At 37.9% G+C, this 21215-nt stretch overlaps 1 protein-coding gene across 2 annotated transcripts in view; it reads right to left on the minus strand.

Annotated features, from left to right (window-relative positions):
- Positions 1-1308: 1308 nt before the first annotated feature.
- Positions 1309-21215, minus strand: part of prkceb (protein kinase C, epsilon b) — a 121797-nt gene continuing 101890 nt past the window's right edge. For both annotated transcript variants that reach the window (XM_066678348.1, XM_066678347.1), the window contains exons 12-15: positions 12769-12907; positions 10564-10752; positions 8180-8326; positions 1309-4738 (exon numbers count right to left, since the gene is read on the minus strand). In XM_066678348.1, coding sequence (XP_066534445.1) covers positions 4592-4738; positions 8180-8326; positions 10564-10752; positions 12769-12907 — 622 coding nt within the window. In that variant the 3' untranslated portion in view covers positions 1309-4591. The remainder of the gene's footprint in view (positions 4739-8179; positions 8327-10563; positions 10753-12768; positions 12908-21215) is intronic.

Raw genomic sequence — 21215 nt, forward strand, 5'->3', positions numbered from 1 at the left:
GATGTTTATCTGCTGTTCAAGACCTCCTGACATTTGAAAACAAGCCCACAATGAATGGTGTACATTATAACATCCACAAGCATAGATTTGTTCCAAATGCATGAAACTACCTTATTTCAAGGAATTGATATTTTTCAAACCATTGCTCAACAGAACCCTTTGTACCATGTGGATTGTTTCCAAATATCATCTTTCCAGGTTTATAGAATATACCACACCCCGATCACTATTGTTTTGTTGTCCTATGTGTATTCTATGAATCCACATACCAAGGAATTGTCTGAAAAGGTACAATAGCTGATAATGAAGTTTCATAAATACTAAAAACACACCTTCAGCTACTATTAGAACATATTGAGAAAGTAAGAGCTATACTAAAATAACCAAAGGTGCAGTGGCTGTCCTGGGTATTTACACAATCTGGCATTAAAAACACAATATATACAATAGCTCAAGATTTACTTCCAAGGTTAAGCTTTGAAAAAAAAATATGAAAGACGTCTGATGAATCTTAGGATTACATTTTCTAATTAGATGAAAGTAAGACTGAATGGTGGTTTGAATTAAAATGTTAGTCCTTTTGGATCTGGTCAAGTGCCACCTGTGAAACATGGGGAAGGTAGTGTGGTATTACTGATACAGAAATAGGATGTTATCCTTGATAAGTGCTGTACAGGTCTGAAGTATGGTGACCTTGAAATGGATTAAGAGAATAAGGAGATGATGATGATGGTGATAAAAGGGATCCTTTGGGAATCTGGCACTACAAACCCACACAATGAAAGAAAACAGAAAAAAAAGCAGTTTTTTGTGGGCTGTCTAAGTCAGACAACATGGGATAATGTGAGTTCTTAATGTATAGTGCAGACACTTTAGAATTGTCTTGCATCCTTGTTTTACCTCCAGTTTATTTAACCCCAGTATGTGGGGTTAAATAAACACAACAAATGTAAAGTAATTAGTGTACTGATCCAATATGAAGAGCATTAGATCAAAGGGAACATGGGAAAAATGTCTGAAAACCAGGGCTTCTGCTCCTCACTCCTGGGCTTTCACACTGAACCGAAATTTGTCTCATTTCATTTAAAGGAACAGCAGAAGAAATTGGGCATTCTAAACAGAGCAGTTTAGACAGATGCAGAAGAGTGCTGTATTGTTCCCCTGGTGATATTTTGACCAAAGCATATCACAGAGGTTTTATTAAGATCCCAGAGGACTGTGTTACCATTTGGAAAAAGGGGGTATAATATCTTGCCTCAGAACTTAACCCACTAGACTTGAAACCTCAACTGGAACATTGGCTGTTATTTTGCCACCATCTTGTTTAATAGGCTTCAAAACAAACAATCCACATTCACATTCACATCCTTTTGAGTACAGTACATTTGGCACACAGTAAAATGTGTACAATGACATGATGTTGATGAATGGGCAGAAACAAACAAACAAATGACGACTGCAAAAATATATAGACAAAGCTTCATGACACGAAACAATGAATGGAAATACTTACATGTGTAAATGATACTTACAGTGATATACATATAACTTACATTAATTTGCAATGTACCTCTGTGATGTACACACAACACTCAGCCAAACACAAAACAGAATAGTATTTTCCTAAAATATACTTTTTCAGACAGGTGTTTATTTATTTTCTGCTTGAACAGATGAAAGTTTACAACCCAAATGTGATACCTTCGTAGCAAGATATTTCGATTAAAAAAATTGGGTGAAACTACGCAAAAGCTCTGGTGAAGTAGTGAGCTGGAGTCCATTCTGAATGTGACATGAAGACAACAGCGAGGCCAGCTCATTTTTGATAGGAGTGCACTGGAAGCAGCAAAACAAGGCAAAGACTAAAATATATATATATATATATATATATATATATCACACACACACACACACACACACACAGTCTAGTCAAGAACAAAACATCAAGGCTTTTGGTCTTACAGCAATTAAAGGAATTTTTTGGTAAAAAATCCAATTTCCAGAATTTTCCAGCTGAGATTTATTTGGTCTCTAAACTTAGCTTTTATAATTCAACAACATAGCTATAAGGCTAATGTTACTAATGAAAACAATGAAGTCAACAGTCACCTCATTATTTTCCCTAAATACAGCCACAACTTCCCTCAGCCTACTTTATTAAGGTCCAGCAGTCTAGCCAAAGTGGCTTAGAGTTATAAAATGTACAAAGCTTCACCATCATTAGCATACACTAGATTTCATTTTTGATTTTGCTTTTAGGTTGAAAATGTTACATGAACCACTATAACTGAAAAGAAACCACAAAAATTACTGTAGTCCATAGTGGCACTAGGGGAGATCTGGAAGATCCTTAACTTCAGTGTTTGTTAGTAACGTTAGCACTTTTGCTCCAGCACTAGGCTAAATATGCAATATTTAGACACTAAATATGGCTTGGGTAATCAGATACATGTAGGATAAGTGGAAAATATTTAGATTATCCACTAAATAATTCCTTTGAAATGTACTAAGTATTATTTAGATGCACACCAAAGAGAAAGCTCAGTCACTCTTCACAGGCTTATAGTGGGGTAAAATAAGCTTTCAAGAATGTAAAGATACGTGAAAATAAAAACAAAACTGGGGTGTATCCTCAAGTCTTCAGGGGTGTGAAGAGACAGGGTTGAAACAAAGGACCTGGAACAATTCTAAAAATGGTAAAAGGAAAATCTAGTAACTGGCATATTAGCAAAAAGGGAGAGGAAAACAACAAAGCAAACGATACACTCAAAAACAGCATATTGCACATGGACACTGTAACTTTTTCTCATTGTCTAGTAAATACACAAATATTATTGTTTGCATGACCATGCAATGGATGAGACCTCTATTACCAAAAGAGTTCACAGGCTAATATACAGGACATGTTCTATACACAGAATCAGACAAGAATATGGGCTGCTGTATCTTCTCACTCAGTCCTCCGTCTCACTGTGTTGCAGGAAAGATCAGCAGCTCAGCAATGAGACAATCCAGTAACAATAAAAATAAAAATAGATTTAACATAGTCAAGAGACTGTGCGAATCTTGCACGCTCACACATGTTCATTTGTCAATAACACTTTGATATGTCTCTAGGGTTGAAGACAACATTGTTGTTTCTAAGGGAAAAGATGTGGTCATCCAGATGAAAGGCAGTTCATCCAACATTGCCCCACTGACAGGTCCTGATTGATTCGCTCCTCTCAGAGAATGAAGCTCCAGCTGCCACTCTCCTTTGGATTCCTCAGTTACAGCTTAAAAATCTGCACACTTTCAATACAATCATTGGTTTTCTGCTTTTGGTTTTTGCTTTCCAGTAGAGAAAGGGCCAAAAGGGGGGCTACTGTTGCTAATGTTTACAGTATGGAGTAGTTTACAGTCTCAGACTCTACAGCAGTGGAGAAGGAAAAAGGGTACTGGAAACCATTTTTACGTGTACATGTATGTGTGCACAGTGATGGAAAGGCACGGATCACGTGCAGTTTTATTCACTCTACTTGAATATATCTTATATATGATTCACGTTTTTACCTTGTTGAATGACAGAATTTCAAATGGGCAGACATTAAACTAGAGCCTAATATGTTGTTTAGGTGTTTTTTTAAACATTCTGTATTGCAGCCTAGCATCCCTTAGCTCCACAGGTTTGAGAGAATTTTAAGTTATGCTTCCCTTCTGTGTTTTAATTAATCAATGTTCTCTGAGTACAATGCCCAGCTTGCACTGCAGGGAGAAAACACTGAGCCAAGGAGCAAAAATTCAGCAGAGTCACCTTACATCTCCAGTGCAACAAAGAAATCTTGATTACTGGCAGAGCCACTGATGTAGGCTAATTACAACAGATGTGATATTTGACTTTCTTAGCTTCATTCTGCATTGCAAATCCCAATAGTCCACATCTATGTATTTACCTAAAAGCACTGTTCTGTCAGCCTTCAACCTACAACATCAGAAATGTTTCCTAGACATTAAATAAGGAATCCTAAACTACATACTATGGCACCACTACTCTGGGAACTGGGGAAGCATGTTCATAATAGATGTAGGAATGTTTCAAATTCCAAAATTCTGGTGAGTGTGTCCCTTTAAATAGACCACATTTTGAACATACTAATTCAAAGCTGACTCTCAATAACTCACTCAGATGTTTCTACTGACGAAGTGCTAGAGAGACAGAAAACGAACCAACAGGTTAAAAAAAAAAAACTTTTTTACAAAGTGCTCATCTACATACTGACATGAGTAAAACTAATAAATAATGGCATTATTGTCATTATTATTCAAGTAGATTTTCTCTCTGTAACAGGGTCCCTGTTTGAATAACTATTTCCATCACTGTGTTTGTTTATGTGTACATGTGTGTGCGTGTGGATGAGAATGCTGAGCTGAAAGATTTTCCACTCTGTTGTTCAAAATAAAAAGCTTAGAATCAGTGAATGAAAATAAACAGACTGCATGGACAGCCTTTAATTAGATATTCCAACCCTCAGTGTAAATGCTGTTTTTAAGGGTGAAGGGTCACAGGTGTGTAGCAGTGGGAGTGGAGTGCAGGAGATGCAAGTTTGTGGTTCTAGGACAGAGTTTCTTCACCGAAGTAGGAGAAGCCTTTAAACTCATCTTGGTTGATCTGCTTGATGATGGCCTCATCCACAGGTGTTAAAACGGGTTCCTCGCGAGTGAAGTCTTGATCAAAGTTATTGACGTCCCGCTTGGTTTTCTGTTTGCAGGAAGGAAGAATATAGAGAGAAGGTCAAAATGGTGCAATAAATAAAAGATATTTGGTTTATAGATAAAAAAAAATTGTTTATCAATATATTAATATAAAAAATAAAAATAATTAATATTTCTGTCCTCAGCAGTACATTAGAAAGACATAAGCACGCTGTCTTTGGATGTGGCATAAACTGTAATTTTATAATTTTGAATATTGACATTAACATTACAAACTTAAATTGTTATCTTCACTCGTAACCAGACATTTCTTAATAAGTGTTGGGTTTAAAAAAACACTTGTAACTGAAATCAAAATTTTCAAATTTTCAAAATATTTACACATTGTCAAGGAAAAAAATGGAAACCTCATCTTCCAAGTCAGAAATAAATTTAAAGTATGGTACATAAATAGAAACAATTGGGTGCTGCTTGATTTTTACTAAACATTTGACAAAGTAAAAGTGCTCCCCTTGAAAATAACAGAACTACTACTAACTATTCTTAAGTGATATATATTTAGAAGAAGGCACCAGTGTCAGTAACACAACCAGAGGTCAAGTAATTCTGTTATCACTTATTTGGACGATTTGTTATGTAAAAAATAGCATAAAATAAAAGAATAAATAATAATAATAATAATAAATTGGTTATGCTTTTGAAACATAGGAATGAGCTATGACTTTGTGTTAAAAAATATAGCAACACCCTGCACCTGTTTGGTATAATGCCTTTGTTATTATGTATTTTAGAATCAACAAGTCTTCCATATGAATTTTATTTTCCTTAACATTTGTCTCAGAAAAATTTTGAAGATTTTGCCTTTGAGGTTAATATAAAAGTTCACCAAAGTTCACATCCCAGAAATTCCACCTTCCATCTGTGATCAATAGTCAAAAAAGTTAAAAAGCCTGGCTCTGTTAGTTACAAAGGTTTTTGCTCTTGTCTTTCCACAGACACAGCAAGGCATGAGCCAATCTAAGTAACTGTTGTTGGTCAAAACTGATCTGGTGAGCTGTGTGGTCACTTTATAGAACAGAGGTGACAACTGGATTTATGAACTTTGAAAGAAAGCATGTGTCAGTCTCCATTCTTCTAAGACTGAACATGTAGGTGAGTGGCAAAAATGCCAAATAAACCAGCAAAACAAGAGGTACCACCTTTAGTGCAGTCTTACATACATCATATAGCCAAAGGTTTGGGGGCACCTGCACAATTTCTAAACGTCTGAAACCTGATGGTCTTCAGCCACAAGAGCATTAGTGAGATTGATTAATTCTGGATCATAAATGCCAATAAAACACATCCCATAGAAACTGTATTGAGTGACGTTACTCCAAAGAACAAAGCCCAGCGATGGAAGGTTTCTACCGCTAGCTGATGGTTGGTATAGAGCATGGTGATGTGTAGAGTATCATTTCATTGTAAGGGCTGTCTACAAAGTTTTGACTCCAGTGTACAATTCATTCATTCATTCATTATCTGTAACCCTTATCCAGTTCAGGGTCGCGGTGGGTCCAGAACCTACCTGGAATCATTGGGCGCAAGGTGGGAATACACCCTGGAGGGGGCGCCAGTCCTTCACAGGGCAACACACACACACACATTCACTCAAACCTATGAACACTTTTGAGTCACCAATCCAACGTGTGTTTTTGGACCATGGGAGGAAACCCACGCTGACACGGTGAGAACACAACAAACTCCTCCCAGATAGTCACCCGGAGAGGGACTCGAAACCACAATCTTCAGGTCCCTGGAGCTGTGTGACTGCGACACTACCTGCTGACACCACCGTGCCATTATTTATCTTTAATAAATATCTGCAGTTTAAATGCAGTTTTATTTTTTTATTGCTACAAATAAATTAATACATTGCATAATGGGAAGACATCAAGTCAGCTTGCTACTATTGTTGTGTGCATGTGATATTTACAGACAAGTGGTCTGTATCTGTTATTTTGTTTACAATAATTTTTTGTCACATCTGAAAATGATTAATACCATGATTAATTTCTAGAAATGTGTTTAAAAAATATGTTGCCCAAACTAAGATACTCTCCAGGTATTTTAGAATAGGAATGGGAAGCCCTGGTACAGGCTTATTTCTAGTTGTTCTCTCTCTATTTCTAACATTTTCCCCTCTTTAGTGGCTTCAGAAGCTACTGTAAGGCCATTGGAACTGAAGTGAGAGTTGAGGCAAGAGACAAGGACTGCTTTACACACCATGACAAGCATTCCTCACACTAGGAGCAGCAGCTAGCCTGGGTGAAAGCCGTGCTGCACTCACGACAATGTGCTGAAAAGTGGAGGGTGTATGAGCTATTTCACTGGCTCTGCTGCCAAGAGCCTGAGGGCTACACTAACACATAAGAAGAACTTGGCCTGAAATCAAGCTACTGCCAACTCCCCAGTTACAACGTTTTAGACGCTTGAGTTTGGACCTGTGGTTAAACTGTAAATACTGTGGTAAGCCATACACACATGCACACATTCTAGAAATGAAAAGATTGGTATTGGCACCATTCAAGCAATATATTCAACGGATTTCCAATATCTGATCCTTTGGTAAGGCTAATTTCCACAACCTAAGGACCTGCTGTGATTGGATGTTCAGAGCTGATCTTGCATGAAATTACCCGGTAAAACATTCTTAGGGTTAAGTACTTACAAGAAGTGTTTTATCTAACACCACAATGCAGAATGTGCGCTTTCATACATTCAAATTGAGTTCCAGAAAACAGTAGAAACCATTCATGTCTCAGGTTACAGCTGTTGTATTTGGAACTTGCCCACATCTGTCAAAAATGAATGAATCAGTTGCGTGAGCAGAAGTTTAATATGAAGCAGACAAAAGCAGTCAAGTGTTTGTCTAATTTTCTTTGTGCATGAGGTTGACTTTGCATCATAAAAGGATCTTTCAAATGATCATCTGTGAAAATGTGTGAAGACACTTTAAAAGTTAAAATTTGATATGAGTTTTTGATTTTGCCACACGTCCAAATGAATAGCCATTTAGGAAGGTTAGTTTTCAAGAATGCAGTATTTGTGAATACAAGTGTATGCAAATTTTGGACACCCATGGACAAATAACGCTTTATTCTGAAGACGTGACTCAGTGCTCTGTATCGTACTCAACCCACAATTTAAGTGTAAATAAGTACACATGCATTATAGAAAACACATTTTTGCACATAGTAACGCACAATTATAGTTTATTTACTGAGTTAAAATAAAATACAACATAAAATTTGGCCTATGCAAATATAACAACATGTTTTTGTGTCTATATTAAATTAAGCACATAAACAGTAAATGTGGACTAGGGTCTGTATATATTGTATATATATAATTTCCATGTAGAAGTTAATTGGTTCTCATGTAGAAAATAGAGTTTATGCATCTATACACACACACACACCATCAAGGAGTAATAGCAAGTACTCACTATACGTGGTTTGAAAGGTGGCTTAATTTTCCTCTGTTCCAGCAGTGTCCAATCAATCTCTTTAAAGAATGGATGCTCTTTAATGGCTGCCTCCAGCCCCTGGGACACCACACAGCCAAGCCGCTTATTGGGATTCTTCGTCATGAACTAGAGGAGGAGGCAGAGAAGAGAAAAGATTAAGGTTAGAAAAGGGGGGCAATTTTCCAGTAGATACACATAGCTCTTCATATAGATTGTTAGTTGCAGTCCAACCACTGTAAACAATGCTAACACATAAGGTATTTATGTCAAATGGATAGAAGGTAGTGGTGGGGTCAGATGATGGGGGAGGAATACGATTCTGCTGTTCACTGTCAGAGGAGTGATGTAACATTTTGTCCAGCGGAAGGATGACCCTGAGTGACCACAGGTCATGTGACCAAAGTGCCAGTGAGACAGATCACAGTGTGACATGACTCGGTCCAAGACAAACACACAGTCGTTCCCACAAACAGGCCTAAGTAAATCTGGGACATGTGATGGAAAAAAGCAAGAAAAACACACCTCGCAAAGCTATCAAACACAAGCAAACATTTACACTCATACACTGACATGAACAAACAAATACAGATATGAGCAATGGTTCCAGGGATGAAGATCACACATTAACTAAATACTTTATTACACCATGCACATAAGCAGGAACACACATACACACCACTCATCACTACAAATAAAGAGAGAATGTTGGACCGTCTTCCCTGAAATCAGCTCTTTGAGATTACTCAAGGCAATCCTCGGGAGGGAACACACACTGTTCTTTTCCCACAAGAAGTGTCACTTCATCCAGCCCTGCTCTCTCTCATTCTTACTTTTATCACTTTACTTTCCTTTTACTTTCTTAATTCCACTATAGCATTCTGAACTCTTGCCAAACCTCTCATTTAATCAGAACACTTAATCATGTACAATCTCCAGCCATATAATTAAAAAACATTAATTGATTGATGGGTGGCATGGTGGCGCAGCAGGTAGTGTCGCAATCACACAGCTCCAGGGACCTGGAGGTTGTGTGTTCTCCCCGTGTCCGTGTGGGTTTCCTCCGGGTGCTCCGGTTTCGTCCCACAGTCCAAAAACACATGTTGGTAGGTGGAGAGGCGACTCAAAATTGTCCGTAGGTGTGAGTGAATGTGTGTGTATGTCTGTGTTGCCCTGTGAAGGACTGGCGCCCCCTCCAGGGTGTATTCCTGCCTTGCGCCCAATGATTCCAGGTAGGCTCTGGACCCACCGTGACCCTGAACTGGATAAGCGGTTACAGATATACAGATTAACTGCTTACCCAATTCAGGGTTGTGGTGGGCCCAGAGCCAACCCAGAATCACTGGGTAGAAGGCAGGAACACACCCTGGCAGGGGTGCCAGTCCGCCACAGACAATACACTCACTCACACCTATGGACACTTTTGAGTAGTCAGTCCACCTACCAACATGTGTTTTTTACGGAGTGTGGGAGGAAACCGGAACACCTGAAGGAAACCTACACAGACACAGAGAGAACTCCTCACAGACAGTCACCCGGTGATCCCACATTCCCAGGACCCCAGGACCACGCAGCTTTGTGACAGTGACACTACCTGTTGTGTGCCACAGAGCCACCCAAAAAGCACATGATTAATGTTGTCTTGGTCCATCTCATACTGCCAAAACAGCTCTGATCTATCAAGATATTTATTGTGAAGGATCTCTTTATTATTATTTATTATTGTTATTTGGCCCCTGGGTGTTATCAACACCTTGAACTCTTTGTTCCTCAGACAATTTCTGAACAATTTATGCAGGGTGGTAGGATATATTATGCCCCTGAAAGAAGCCACTGCAAAGAAGCCATGCCCTTTGTCTACAACAATGTGTAGGCAGTACATGTAAAAAAAAATAATTCACAACACACTACTTCTATCGGTTATAAAAGAAAACAAGATTCATCAGGCCAGGCCGTCTTCTTCCACCGTTCCACTGGTCACTCTGGCCAGTCAGGGGCTAGCCCATTCTTCCAACACATCAACTTTAAGAACTGAACGTTAACTTGGTACGAAATATATCCAACCTATCGACAGTGTGAGGATTTTTGCCATGTCTTTCATCCCTTTTTCATTAGATATAAGACGTGCACTCTCCTGTCCCAAGAGAATATTATTTAATATGGCATGTGAATATATAAATGCATTTAAATAATATGTTCAGGAAAAGGTAGTAAGTGGCAGACGTTATTTCTTTAGTGTTGCACATGAGCTAAGCTTCAATGAACCATATATTTAAGGCACAGAGAGCCAGTGATCAAGTAAAAATGAGATGCGTTTAGAGGAGGGATGAAAAGTAGGTTTCTGAATGATGGCTGAATCTACTCACTGCTTTGAGGATGCTGACAGCTTCTTTGCTGAGCCACACTGGATAAAGCACGTCATCATGGAGAATAGACTCAAACAGGTCGTCTTCATTATCAGCCTCAAATGGTGGCTGTCCTGCCATCATCTCGTACATTAACACACCTAAAGCCCACCAGTCCACCGATGGCCCATACTCCAGCTCCTGCAGGATCTGTGAGTGACAAAAACAGATACAATTATTATCTGGTGCAAAGAACTTCTGCACTCACAACGAAAAGAATGGTGAAACAATGTATACATTCTCATTTCTGCAAAGTGTAAAACAGATTGTGTCATCAGTATTGGTTTACTGTATCTAAGTAAAACATACGGCAAGCTTTGTTTTGTAAAACAGGACAAAACACAGGGGTATTTGTAGTGTTGTCAACATTAACGCGTTAACACATGATATTAACCAAGAAACTTTAATAAATGTACATTTAATAAATAAAATAAAAATAAATGTACCAAATTTGGCAACACTCATTTACAGAGTCTAGTGATATATTAGGGGCTTCATTAGGAGATATAAACACACCGTTGCTCCTGCTGAATTCAGTAGGTAGGATGTTATTTTTATGCTGAAATATGGATTAAATCTCAAAACAAGCTTTCAACCTTAACCCCCCCCCACACTTGTTTTTCTTTTCTCGTGTTCTGCTTAATCTACACATTTATCCACCACTCAAGTATAATCCACCACTCATATCTCTTATAAAGTTGTTAAGGTTGGAATAGAAGATATTTTATTGTTTGATCTGTGAGCAATTTTATCAATTAATTCTCGCATCCGAGCTTCACTGCGTTTGATGTTAACACTCTCCCTTTAACATGTATTCAACGAATGGAGAGATCCTAACCCAAATTACATAAAAAACGTTTTTCAAAGTTGTAATAAAGTAAAAAGGACAGTTTTTTTCTAAACATTTGTTTTTTCTAAACAAATGCATACCACAGTATACATTTATTTGTTTTAATTCCCTTCCAAATAAATAAAGAAATACAAGCATTTTAAATTGCAAATAATGAAGATTAATCACAGAATGTCCTTGTGAATAAGTGTATTATTTTTTTTAAACAAGAGACATCACTTGTGTTTTTAAACAAATTCATTTGGTCTCAAATAGAACACAAACATTAAAATTGAAACCTAGATTATGACGTAGACCAGCGGTTATCAACTCAACAGTGCAAGAAAATGACCACCCTGAACAGCTTCCGATATTAATGATACACTTAATTTAACTTCTCAGAAGTTCTTCATGTGCTAGAATAAAGGAAATAGTACTGGAAAGGGTTCACAGCAGTTGGGCAAAAAGAAAAAAATGTGACAATCGAGTTTATTTTCATGGGTGCTGCCTGCTATCCAGAACAAACATATGTGTATAGATGAAATTATGCATGTGAAAGAAACACACAGTTGAGTAAATATTATTAAGTTCCACTTCAGTAATGTTGACATGTGATCTATTACAAGGATTGTAAAAATGATTATTTAAAACGCTGCTATTTTGGATCACTGGTTTACGGTTTACAGTGTGGTGTGTGAGATAGAAATTAAACATGCGTGAGAGAGAATTTAAACATACAATGAAACCTGAAGAGCTCTTCAACCAAAACCTGTATCTATTCTAAGTACTGGGCTTGATTTGGAGTGCACAATCATGAACAAAATCATAACGGTGATTATTTGGACTGATATTGTGTTTACGACAAACCAGCTGTGATTACTCTAAATTGCATGTTTTAGTGCATGTTCCAGAGAAAAGTCAGTGATCTGGCAGACCCTTTTGAACCATGACTCATCAGCATACTCAAAGAGTACCCATGGGAAAATCTGAAGTTGGTCAAATGCTTTCAGGGCATGTTTCTGGAATTTATCTAAAGTCTTATTTCCTAAGGAGTAGTGTTTATGACCTCAAATAGATTTAAGGTGCTTTAAGGCACACCCACTGTTGATAACGTTTGCATAATCAATACAGACAAGCACTGAAATGTAAAATGTTTTTTCTTTAAGAAGATGGTGGATATGAGTAAGACCTGTTCACATTTATGTCTCATTAACAGGGAAGGGCATTCACACAAGTGGCTCAAGCAGTTTTCTCTGTAATTCATGTCACAAGTGATTCCCAAGTGCTTGCCACAAATAATGTGCATAGAAAAATGTTCATGATGCAGGGTGTTGAACCTCAGGTGCGATATAGTCAGGTGTGCCGCAGAACGTGGTGGTAGTGATGCCGTCCAGAATGCCCTCTTTGCACATGCCAAAGTCAGCCAGCTTACAGTGGCCCTCTGCGTCTAAAAGGATGTTATCCAGTTTGAGGTCTCTGAAAAAAGAGAACAGGGGGGTTGGGGGGTGAGAGAAGGAGAAAGCATGAGGCAGCCATCATCTATCATAAGGAAGTTCAGAGTGACACAGGAACACTGTGAAGTATCTGTGAATGCTTTACACCAGCAAGTTCCAATAGTGTAAACAGCCCACAGCAGGAAGAGTGCTGGGTCACACTTGGCCTCTGAGGCCAAGCAGCTTCTGTGTGGGATGGGACTTACTGTCTAACAGTGTCAACACTCCAGCTCTTAGTACATTCCATTACAGGAAAAAATATAGCTAGGTGTTTTTTTTTGTTGTTGTTGTTGTTTTCTTGTCAATTACATGAGATGAGTCATGAAATTCAGATAGTTTCCTATATGAGAAGTTAGTGAGACAATATGAAAGTACTTTTTGTAAGCAGTATACACCTTGCTTTAATTGACACTTTAAATTTTTGATTTTTTTTAAATTGATGACATTTCTAGACTTGTCCTAACTATTCTGAAGCCCATATGCAATTACAAGCGCAAATTGGTTTTGGTAGACCACAAATCTAAAAACAAATCTAGACCGGAGTTTTAATCATGTTTCTAGACCACAATCCTTAACAGTCATTCTAACCACACTATAGAACACACACCTCTAAGCTAGATTCTAGAAAAGACAAGGCTACTGAAAGAAGACTTAACATGTGTAATGTGTATGTGGACAGCCTGGGTGGGAGAGAGAGAGCGAGAGAGAGAGAGAGTACGAGACAGAGAGACAAAGAGAGAGAGGGGAGAGAGAGAGAGAGAGAGAGAGAGAGAGAGAGAGAGAGAGAGAGAGAGAGAGAGAGAGAGAGAGAGAGAAAGAAGGCCTGGCGATAAGGTGGCTCTGATGAAAGAAGTTGAGAGCAGGGATGAAACTGGTTGGGCCAGAGCTTGATGGTTGATTGCAAGAAGAATGTCAACATCACAAAATGTCATTCAGTCAAAGGTGTTTTTCGCAAACTCAACCTACTGAAAAGAGAGAGTGTGGATGCGTGGGTGTGTGTGTGTGTTGGAGCTCCTTATGCAACTGTTCCATTTTAGCTCTACAAAAAAAGGCAACTTGATGAAATGCATGTTCAGGATGAAGCTTGTTCTTCATCATGCTTTTTATTGCATTTGTCTGCTATATTCATTGATTCACATGGGAAAAACATTCTAAATACAGTTGGAGAAGAAATGAATGTGGGAGAAAAGCCTGTTGGCACTGTTGGTAACAACTTTAAAGGAGAAGGGAAACATTTTCAGCATGAATATTTTACACATAGAACATGATAAAAAACTAAAAACTAACCTAAACAGTTCACAATGAGCATGAGTATAACTGCTAAGGTTGAATTGACTGGAAGGAAACGGACGTGTAAAAACGGCCTGCAAACTGGCACACGCAGGCAAACGGATGCAGAGACACAGTGAAATTTCTGAAGACGTGACCCAGTACTCCGTATTGTATTCAGCCCTTATGTTCTACTGCCATGCAGGATGTTCCACTGGATTCTCCGTATCAAAATCTCTCCCTCTCTCTTTTTCTCCCCCATACTGCCTCCTATCTCCAACCCCTCTTAGTCACGTCGCTCAAGCATTCCTTCCTAAGGAAGAGACTTAAATTTGTCTGTTTAGCACTACTTGTTGATTTGGCTTAAACCATAAAAGGCATTTCTTTCTCAATCTCTTCCACCGAAAGTGTGAGAGCACCAAACATTTCCCTTTGTACTTTCTTTCCAGCTTTGTCATTTTAGACAATGGAACAAAGTTTGAAATACCACAGACTGCGCAAAGCCTGGAAGCTCGGATATTGGCAATAAAATTAAGCTTAATTGCTGAACTTTGCAGCATTACCTTTAGACCATCAATAAAACATTTAGAAAAACACCTGGAAATGTATGAAAAATGGAGGAGTGGAGAGAGAGAGAGAGAGAGAGAAAATTAGGCACAAGAGAGAGCATTTCCTGTGTTTCATTTTTTCATTACATCCACAGAAACCAACACAACTAATACAACTCATACTCCTCCTGCAGGACAACACGGACATGCACAACATTCAGCTGCAACCTACACATTGTGGAGGCTGAGGTTTATCACTTTACATTCCCTGGAGTGCACCACATGACTTTTTCTAAATATACCAGGGTCTCAGATAATATTCAAGTTAGCATTTCTATAGGCCATGACATTGCACATACAGGAAAACTCATTCATTGTTTACAGAGTAAATGTGCACGTTTCCACAAACAGAAAAACCACTAAAACCAACATTCAATATGGCTGCAATACACTAGTAAAATTTCCATTACAGATGACTCCAGCTAATCCAGCCCTACAATAATCACTGGATCATACTCAAGATTTACATCCGTGCTGAATTCTGTGATTTTATTGTACTTCCATCTGATTTAATGGCATTAGACTGGCTCTATGCGCTAAAGTTTATGTTAGCTAGAATAGACATCACCAGTAATTAGGTACAAATACATGCAAGTGTAGCTATCTGGCATATTTTATACAGAAACACAGTCTGTACTCATTCAAATTTCTGTTCCAGGAATTAACCCTCAAACTGTACATATTTATATATAAAAGCATGTGTACATACTTTGATCAAAATGTTATTATTACAATCAAACATATTATTAAAGTGTTTGTTCCTTCTTAAGAAAGACAACTAGATTTCCAACTCGATATGTGAACATTTATTTGAAAATCTTACCACCGTCATTAATGAGAAAATTAATAAAGCCAGGTATTGATGTCAGAAGATTAGATCTGAAACCCTCAATAACACACTCAGAATACACTTCTGTGGATCCACATCCTAATGATTTGGGCATTACACCCTCTAGTCCTACAGGGTAGATGTCTGAGAAATTTCTCTTTTCATTTCAAGAAGGTTTTACAAGTGTCTGCAATGAGTACAATCTGAGGTTGCTGAATTTAGTCATTAGAAGAGAAACTTTTGTAGTGTGACTTGTGGTGTGAGTGTTAATATTCACAAGAATAATTTCAGAGGACTGTTTAAATGTTTCAAAAGAAGAGCTCAGAGACTGATTTGACTCATTTTAATTAAGTCTGAAAATTTGACAGCTATAGAATTCAAAACAATTGAGGAGCAGAACGTATTAAAATCATTTTTATCTCGCAAAATTATGCTATTTGGTAATGTAAGCCTTTATCATGATGGTGACAATGAAAGTGTTTTCTAAGTGTAACAAACAGCGCCTCTACACACTTGATGACCTGTGCCTACAGGATGTCCTGTCAAGAGCAACTCTTGCAAGTCACAATAGCACGAAAGATGATTGCGTGGATAGAGAGGGATGGGGTGATTGAAAGGAAAGAAGGCTTGTTTATGCCCCTGCTTGCTCTTTTTTATTTTCTTTTTCTCTCTCTTTCTTTAAATACTCTGAATGCCCAGGTATACAGGCTGCTGCCAGTCTCCAGTTCCGCAAGCTTGTACATGCTTTCTGAAACTCTTTAGACTGCCACTGTCCCGTCTGTCTTTGAGGGGGAGGAGAATGTTACATTGCGACAGTAGAGACTGTTTTGTCGATCTTTTTTTTTTTTTTTCAAGGTGAGTGTGTGGTGTCAGTGAGGTTAAAGCAAGGTAGGATGAGTTCATATGAAGCAAATATGCTGTTCCACCACATAAGCTGTTCTGGTTTCTATTTGCTTTTTTTCAAGCACACAGTAAGAGATATTTGAGAATCACACATTAAAATCATAGGTAGAGATGAACATATGTTATCTAAGACAAAGAAAATAACTTTGCTTCTTTAGCTTTGTACTGGAGCTTAAATAAATGGTCTATTTCTGCTCACTGTCCAATATTTTATGTAACAACAGTATATATACAAATTATTCCATTTTAATGATCAAAATTAATTACTGTTAACATATGGATTCAGTGGCACAGACAGCTTGCAAAACCTCAGCCATGTAATATACATTTTATATCTAGTGAAACACTGAATAAATATGCCTCAAAGTAAACGAGTACCAATTGTCAGCCACGTAATATACTGGCAACTCTAATTCATATTATTAGTACCACATGATAGATTGAGGAAGTGTGTACAAATATTTTTTTTTACACCATGCTAATTTGTATGCACATTGTAAGTGATAATTTAAGTAATTTCTAGTTAAATGGCTCATTAAGTAGCTATGTATAAGATTCAGAATAATTTAGAGCCCCATTTTTGTGTGTGTATGTGGGTGTTGAGAGTGTCTACCTTTGCCTTTGTTAAAGGGTCCATTATTTCAGACATTTCTTTCTGCTGAAAAGTAGGCTGAAACTCCTTTGCAGATTTTTCAGATCCGAAACAAATGTGGAACTATTTCCCCCATTTCTGAATGATGAAAGCTTTAAGTACTGTTTATCTGATGGTGTGAGTTATTGATACTTTTAGCAGGTCCCATTTGCACGGTAGGTTTCAACATATTTTTTAACTTCACTTTTGAAAATTTTGCCAGGAAATCAAATAAACAGAGAGTGATCTATGATTTTGCACTGTACAAAATTAACCTTGTATCTCTGGTGTAAATCCAAAAACAAACATTCGTTGATGCCTCCACTACATTTGGGTAAAGGAGGGGAATTATTATTAGAATTATTTTTAAAAAATCATCAAACTTTTCTACTAACATTCAGAATCTTTTTAAAAACCTTAATCTTAAATCAATCTTAATCTTATTCATAAATTATTTACATGAGATGAGATATATAAAGTGTCCTCAAGGTGTGTCCCAATCACTGTTGCCAAAATCCAGTGAGGGCTTAATTTGTTTTCTCTGTTTACCCCAACAAATGAGAGCTCAGAGAAGCTGAGGGCGATTAGAGAGGCCCTCTAATTACCCGACCTCCCAGCATGCTCAGTTCTTAAGGTGTGTTACATTCCCACAGAGAGGGATCAATCCTGGAACCACATTACAGCAATAGGGTATGAATAGATGTGTTTGTGTTTATGTGTGTTATTCTCATAACACACAATGAGCCATTCATACTGGTTGGATCACATCCTGTCCAGTTTCCATTCACTGGTCAAACGTTAAGGCAATGACCCTTACAGTAAATGAAGGCTCATAAGGTCATGAGGTGTGTGTTCATTCAGCCAGATGGCTATCTTCCAAACAGTAACAGTCGAGAATAGAGCTTGCATCGTTCATCTGGGGAGAATGTGGTTAGATCAAGAGGGAATAATTGCTGATAATTGTGTAGAATTATCATTGAAAATTCAGTTAACAGGAAAATGATGCAGAAACAGAACAGCTATAAGTATAATTGATATTATATAGATCAAAGATCAAATGAAAAAAGCAAAACAAATGTTAGCTTTCTTCTGCTTTTGAGATATTTCTCCTCCTGATATTTAGTGGAGGTCTCAAGAAAGGGCTCAGATTAAAGATAATAACCCTTATGTTTATCTGCAACTGAACTAAAGACAAGAACTTTTCTCATCCATTTCTCATCCAAAGATTAAGGAGGTTGTAAATAACACTTATAACATCTAAGCAGGGCGGCACTGTGGCGCAGCCACACAGCTCCAGGGACCTGGAGGTTGTTGGTTCAAATCCCGCTTCGGGTGACTGTCTGTGAGGAGCATGGTGTGTTCTCCCCGTGTCTGCGTGGGTTTCCTCCGGGTGACTGTCTGTGAGAAGTGTGGTGTGTTCTCTCCCTGTCTGCGTGAGTTTCCTCTGGGTGAATGTCTGTGAGGAGTGTGGTGTGTTCTCGCTGTGTCTGTGTGAGTTTCCTCCGGGTGAGGAGTGTGGTGTGTTCTCCCTGTGTCTGTGTGTGTTTCCTCCGGGTGACTATCTGTGAGGAGTGTGGTGTGTTCTCTGTGTCTGCGTGGGTTTTCTCCGGTTTCCTCCCAATATCCAAAAACACACACTGGTAGGTGGATTGGGGATCCAAGAGTGTCCATGGGTTTGAGTGAGTGGGTGTCGCCCTGTGAAGGACGGGTGCCCCCTGCAGGGTGTGTTCCTATCTTGCGCCCCCCTCACTGCAATCCTCTTACAGACAATGAATGAACATTTAAGTATCTCATGCCTCTTTTTCTATTTCACTAAAATCTCCTGAGACATTAATGAGGATCAATACATTTTTTCCTGATTGGGCATCAATTTAACATAGACTATTCAGCAGCACTCTATTTTAGTTTGTCCAGCTGGGACCATGGAGTTAGCTGAAGGACATTTTCATGACTCCCATTTGGAACAAAGTGAATCAGATCTCTCTCTTTAGCTGCAGACTAAACAGCACAGTGTCTGTATGTACTGAGTGGATATTGTCTGAATGAGTATTCTGAATCAGACAATGACAGTGTTGTCAGAATCACCATCATATAACCCCTGCTTATCCAGCTAAAACGGAATATGCCTGATTCAGAAAAAAAACATGATTATGATTCATCTTAAGGGTTCAGACCCAGTTGCTGAGTGTTAAAAATTTTAAAAGAATAGATGAATTAAACAGGTTTTATATTAGGGCTACACTTCGGTCTTAAATGTATTAAAATGCAAATACTGTATAAAGATAACTTACAGAATCTTAGAATGCTTGAGAACACTTTATTATAGATAAAATTGCTACCATATAAGCCTACATAAACAATGTTTATACCAAACCAAAAGGCATTTCTCACACATTCTAAGGAGGAACCTAAATCAAGCTGTAATTGTTGTAAAAACTGTTTAAACTTCTTACATATCTAAAGTATGTTACTATATTTATATCGTAATATATATTTTACAAATCTAACCTAGGTGTCATGTAAGCTTATGGCGACCTATAAGAAAGTGTTTTTAAATATTTTAATATATTAAGAATGAGTATAGCCAAGGGCTTATGGAATTAAAATTTCTATTAAACTCCTGACAGATTTTAGAATTTAATATTACATTTCATTTTAAAAACTCATGGAACTCAGTCATTCATTCAGTGCAAAGTAGTCCAGTATACAACAGTCCTAATCTTGCATGACTACACTCTACTAAAAGTGACTAGAGAAGCAGAACAGAATGTACCAAACCCTAATCAGAGCAGGCAGAGGAAAGAGTTATGTAGAAGCTCCACGACCAGACAATGAGACAACTGTAATTCTATTCTCTCAAATATAAATATTCTCTCAAAACTAATAAACTCAGCAATTATCGGCACTAAACCTTCTGCTCCAGTTTCTTAAAAACCATCATTACCCTTCTCTCTCTGCAAGGTCTGCATTCAGGAAAGCCAGGGAGGAGGTGGGTTTAATTCAATACAACAACATTCAACTCCAAATGAGATTCTTCCTGTTCAGGCCCCAAAAGAGCATTAAGAGCAGGCGGAGAATGGCTGGGCAGCAGAGCTGAGAGGTTACTGGGGCCATTCTTAGCCCCTAGGGATGGGGACATGACCTGTACCCTGTGTGTTAACAGAGAGGAATCTAATGGACTGAGCAGTGATGGGACAGTTTTGATAAAAGGTGCATCAATGTATATTAACTATCATGATAAATGTCCTCACAATCGTTTCAGAGTATACTGTGATAGCATCAGTACTTCGACTACACTAAAAGGATTGTTGTTTAGTTAAAAATAGGCTGCCATGTAATAGGGTTTTCTAATGCCTTCCTCTGTTGTCAGGGTGCTGTGAGGTTATACACTAAAAAGCAGTTAAATACTATGAGCGCAAGAGAACATAACTGTTTATTTAAATGTAGCAGTGCAGTATGAGGAACTACGTACTTGAATAAAAGTTTGCCTAAAACAAAACCGTCTAAGTGGCCCAGTGGGTAGACTGGCTCAAAGTTCGTAAAATCATTTGATAACTCAGTACAGCAGAACACCATTCCTAGTTCTCTCTCCCTCATTCTAAATCACCCAGCTTGACGTTTGCCAAAATTGAAATTTGTTAGCTGGATTAGTCATCTGTAATTCTACTCTAAGCATGTTGGGAAGAGCGTGAAAAAATATTGACGGCACTTAGTGCACTTTATCAGAAAAAATACTTCAACCAATACACACGAGGCTAATTTACTAAGATTAGAATCCAAATACTACAATATTTTAGAGATAGCAACTTGTCTGTATTGAGGACAAATTTTTAAACATATCTGCATATGTAGGGTAAAGACATTCAAACTCAATTTTTCACAACTCCTTATGGTTCATATATTCATATATTTATTCTGGTAAATCAATAGGAAACTATTTTGTTTACATCAGAGATCATTTTAAAATGATTGATTTCAATCAATAATTGGTTTATTTCAGCTTTAATTCACTACATATGATATTCAGTGGGTCAAAACTTTTCACAGGTCA

This window comes from Hoplias malabaricus, chromosome 8 (assembly GCF_029633855.1).
Source record: "Hoplias malabaricus isolate fHopMal1 chromosome 8, fHopMal1.hap1, whole genome shotgun sequence".
NCBI classification, from domain to species: Eukaryota; Metazoa; Chordata; class Actinopteri; order Characiformes; family Erythrinidae; genus Hoplias; species Hoplias malabaricus.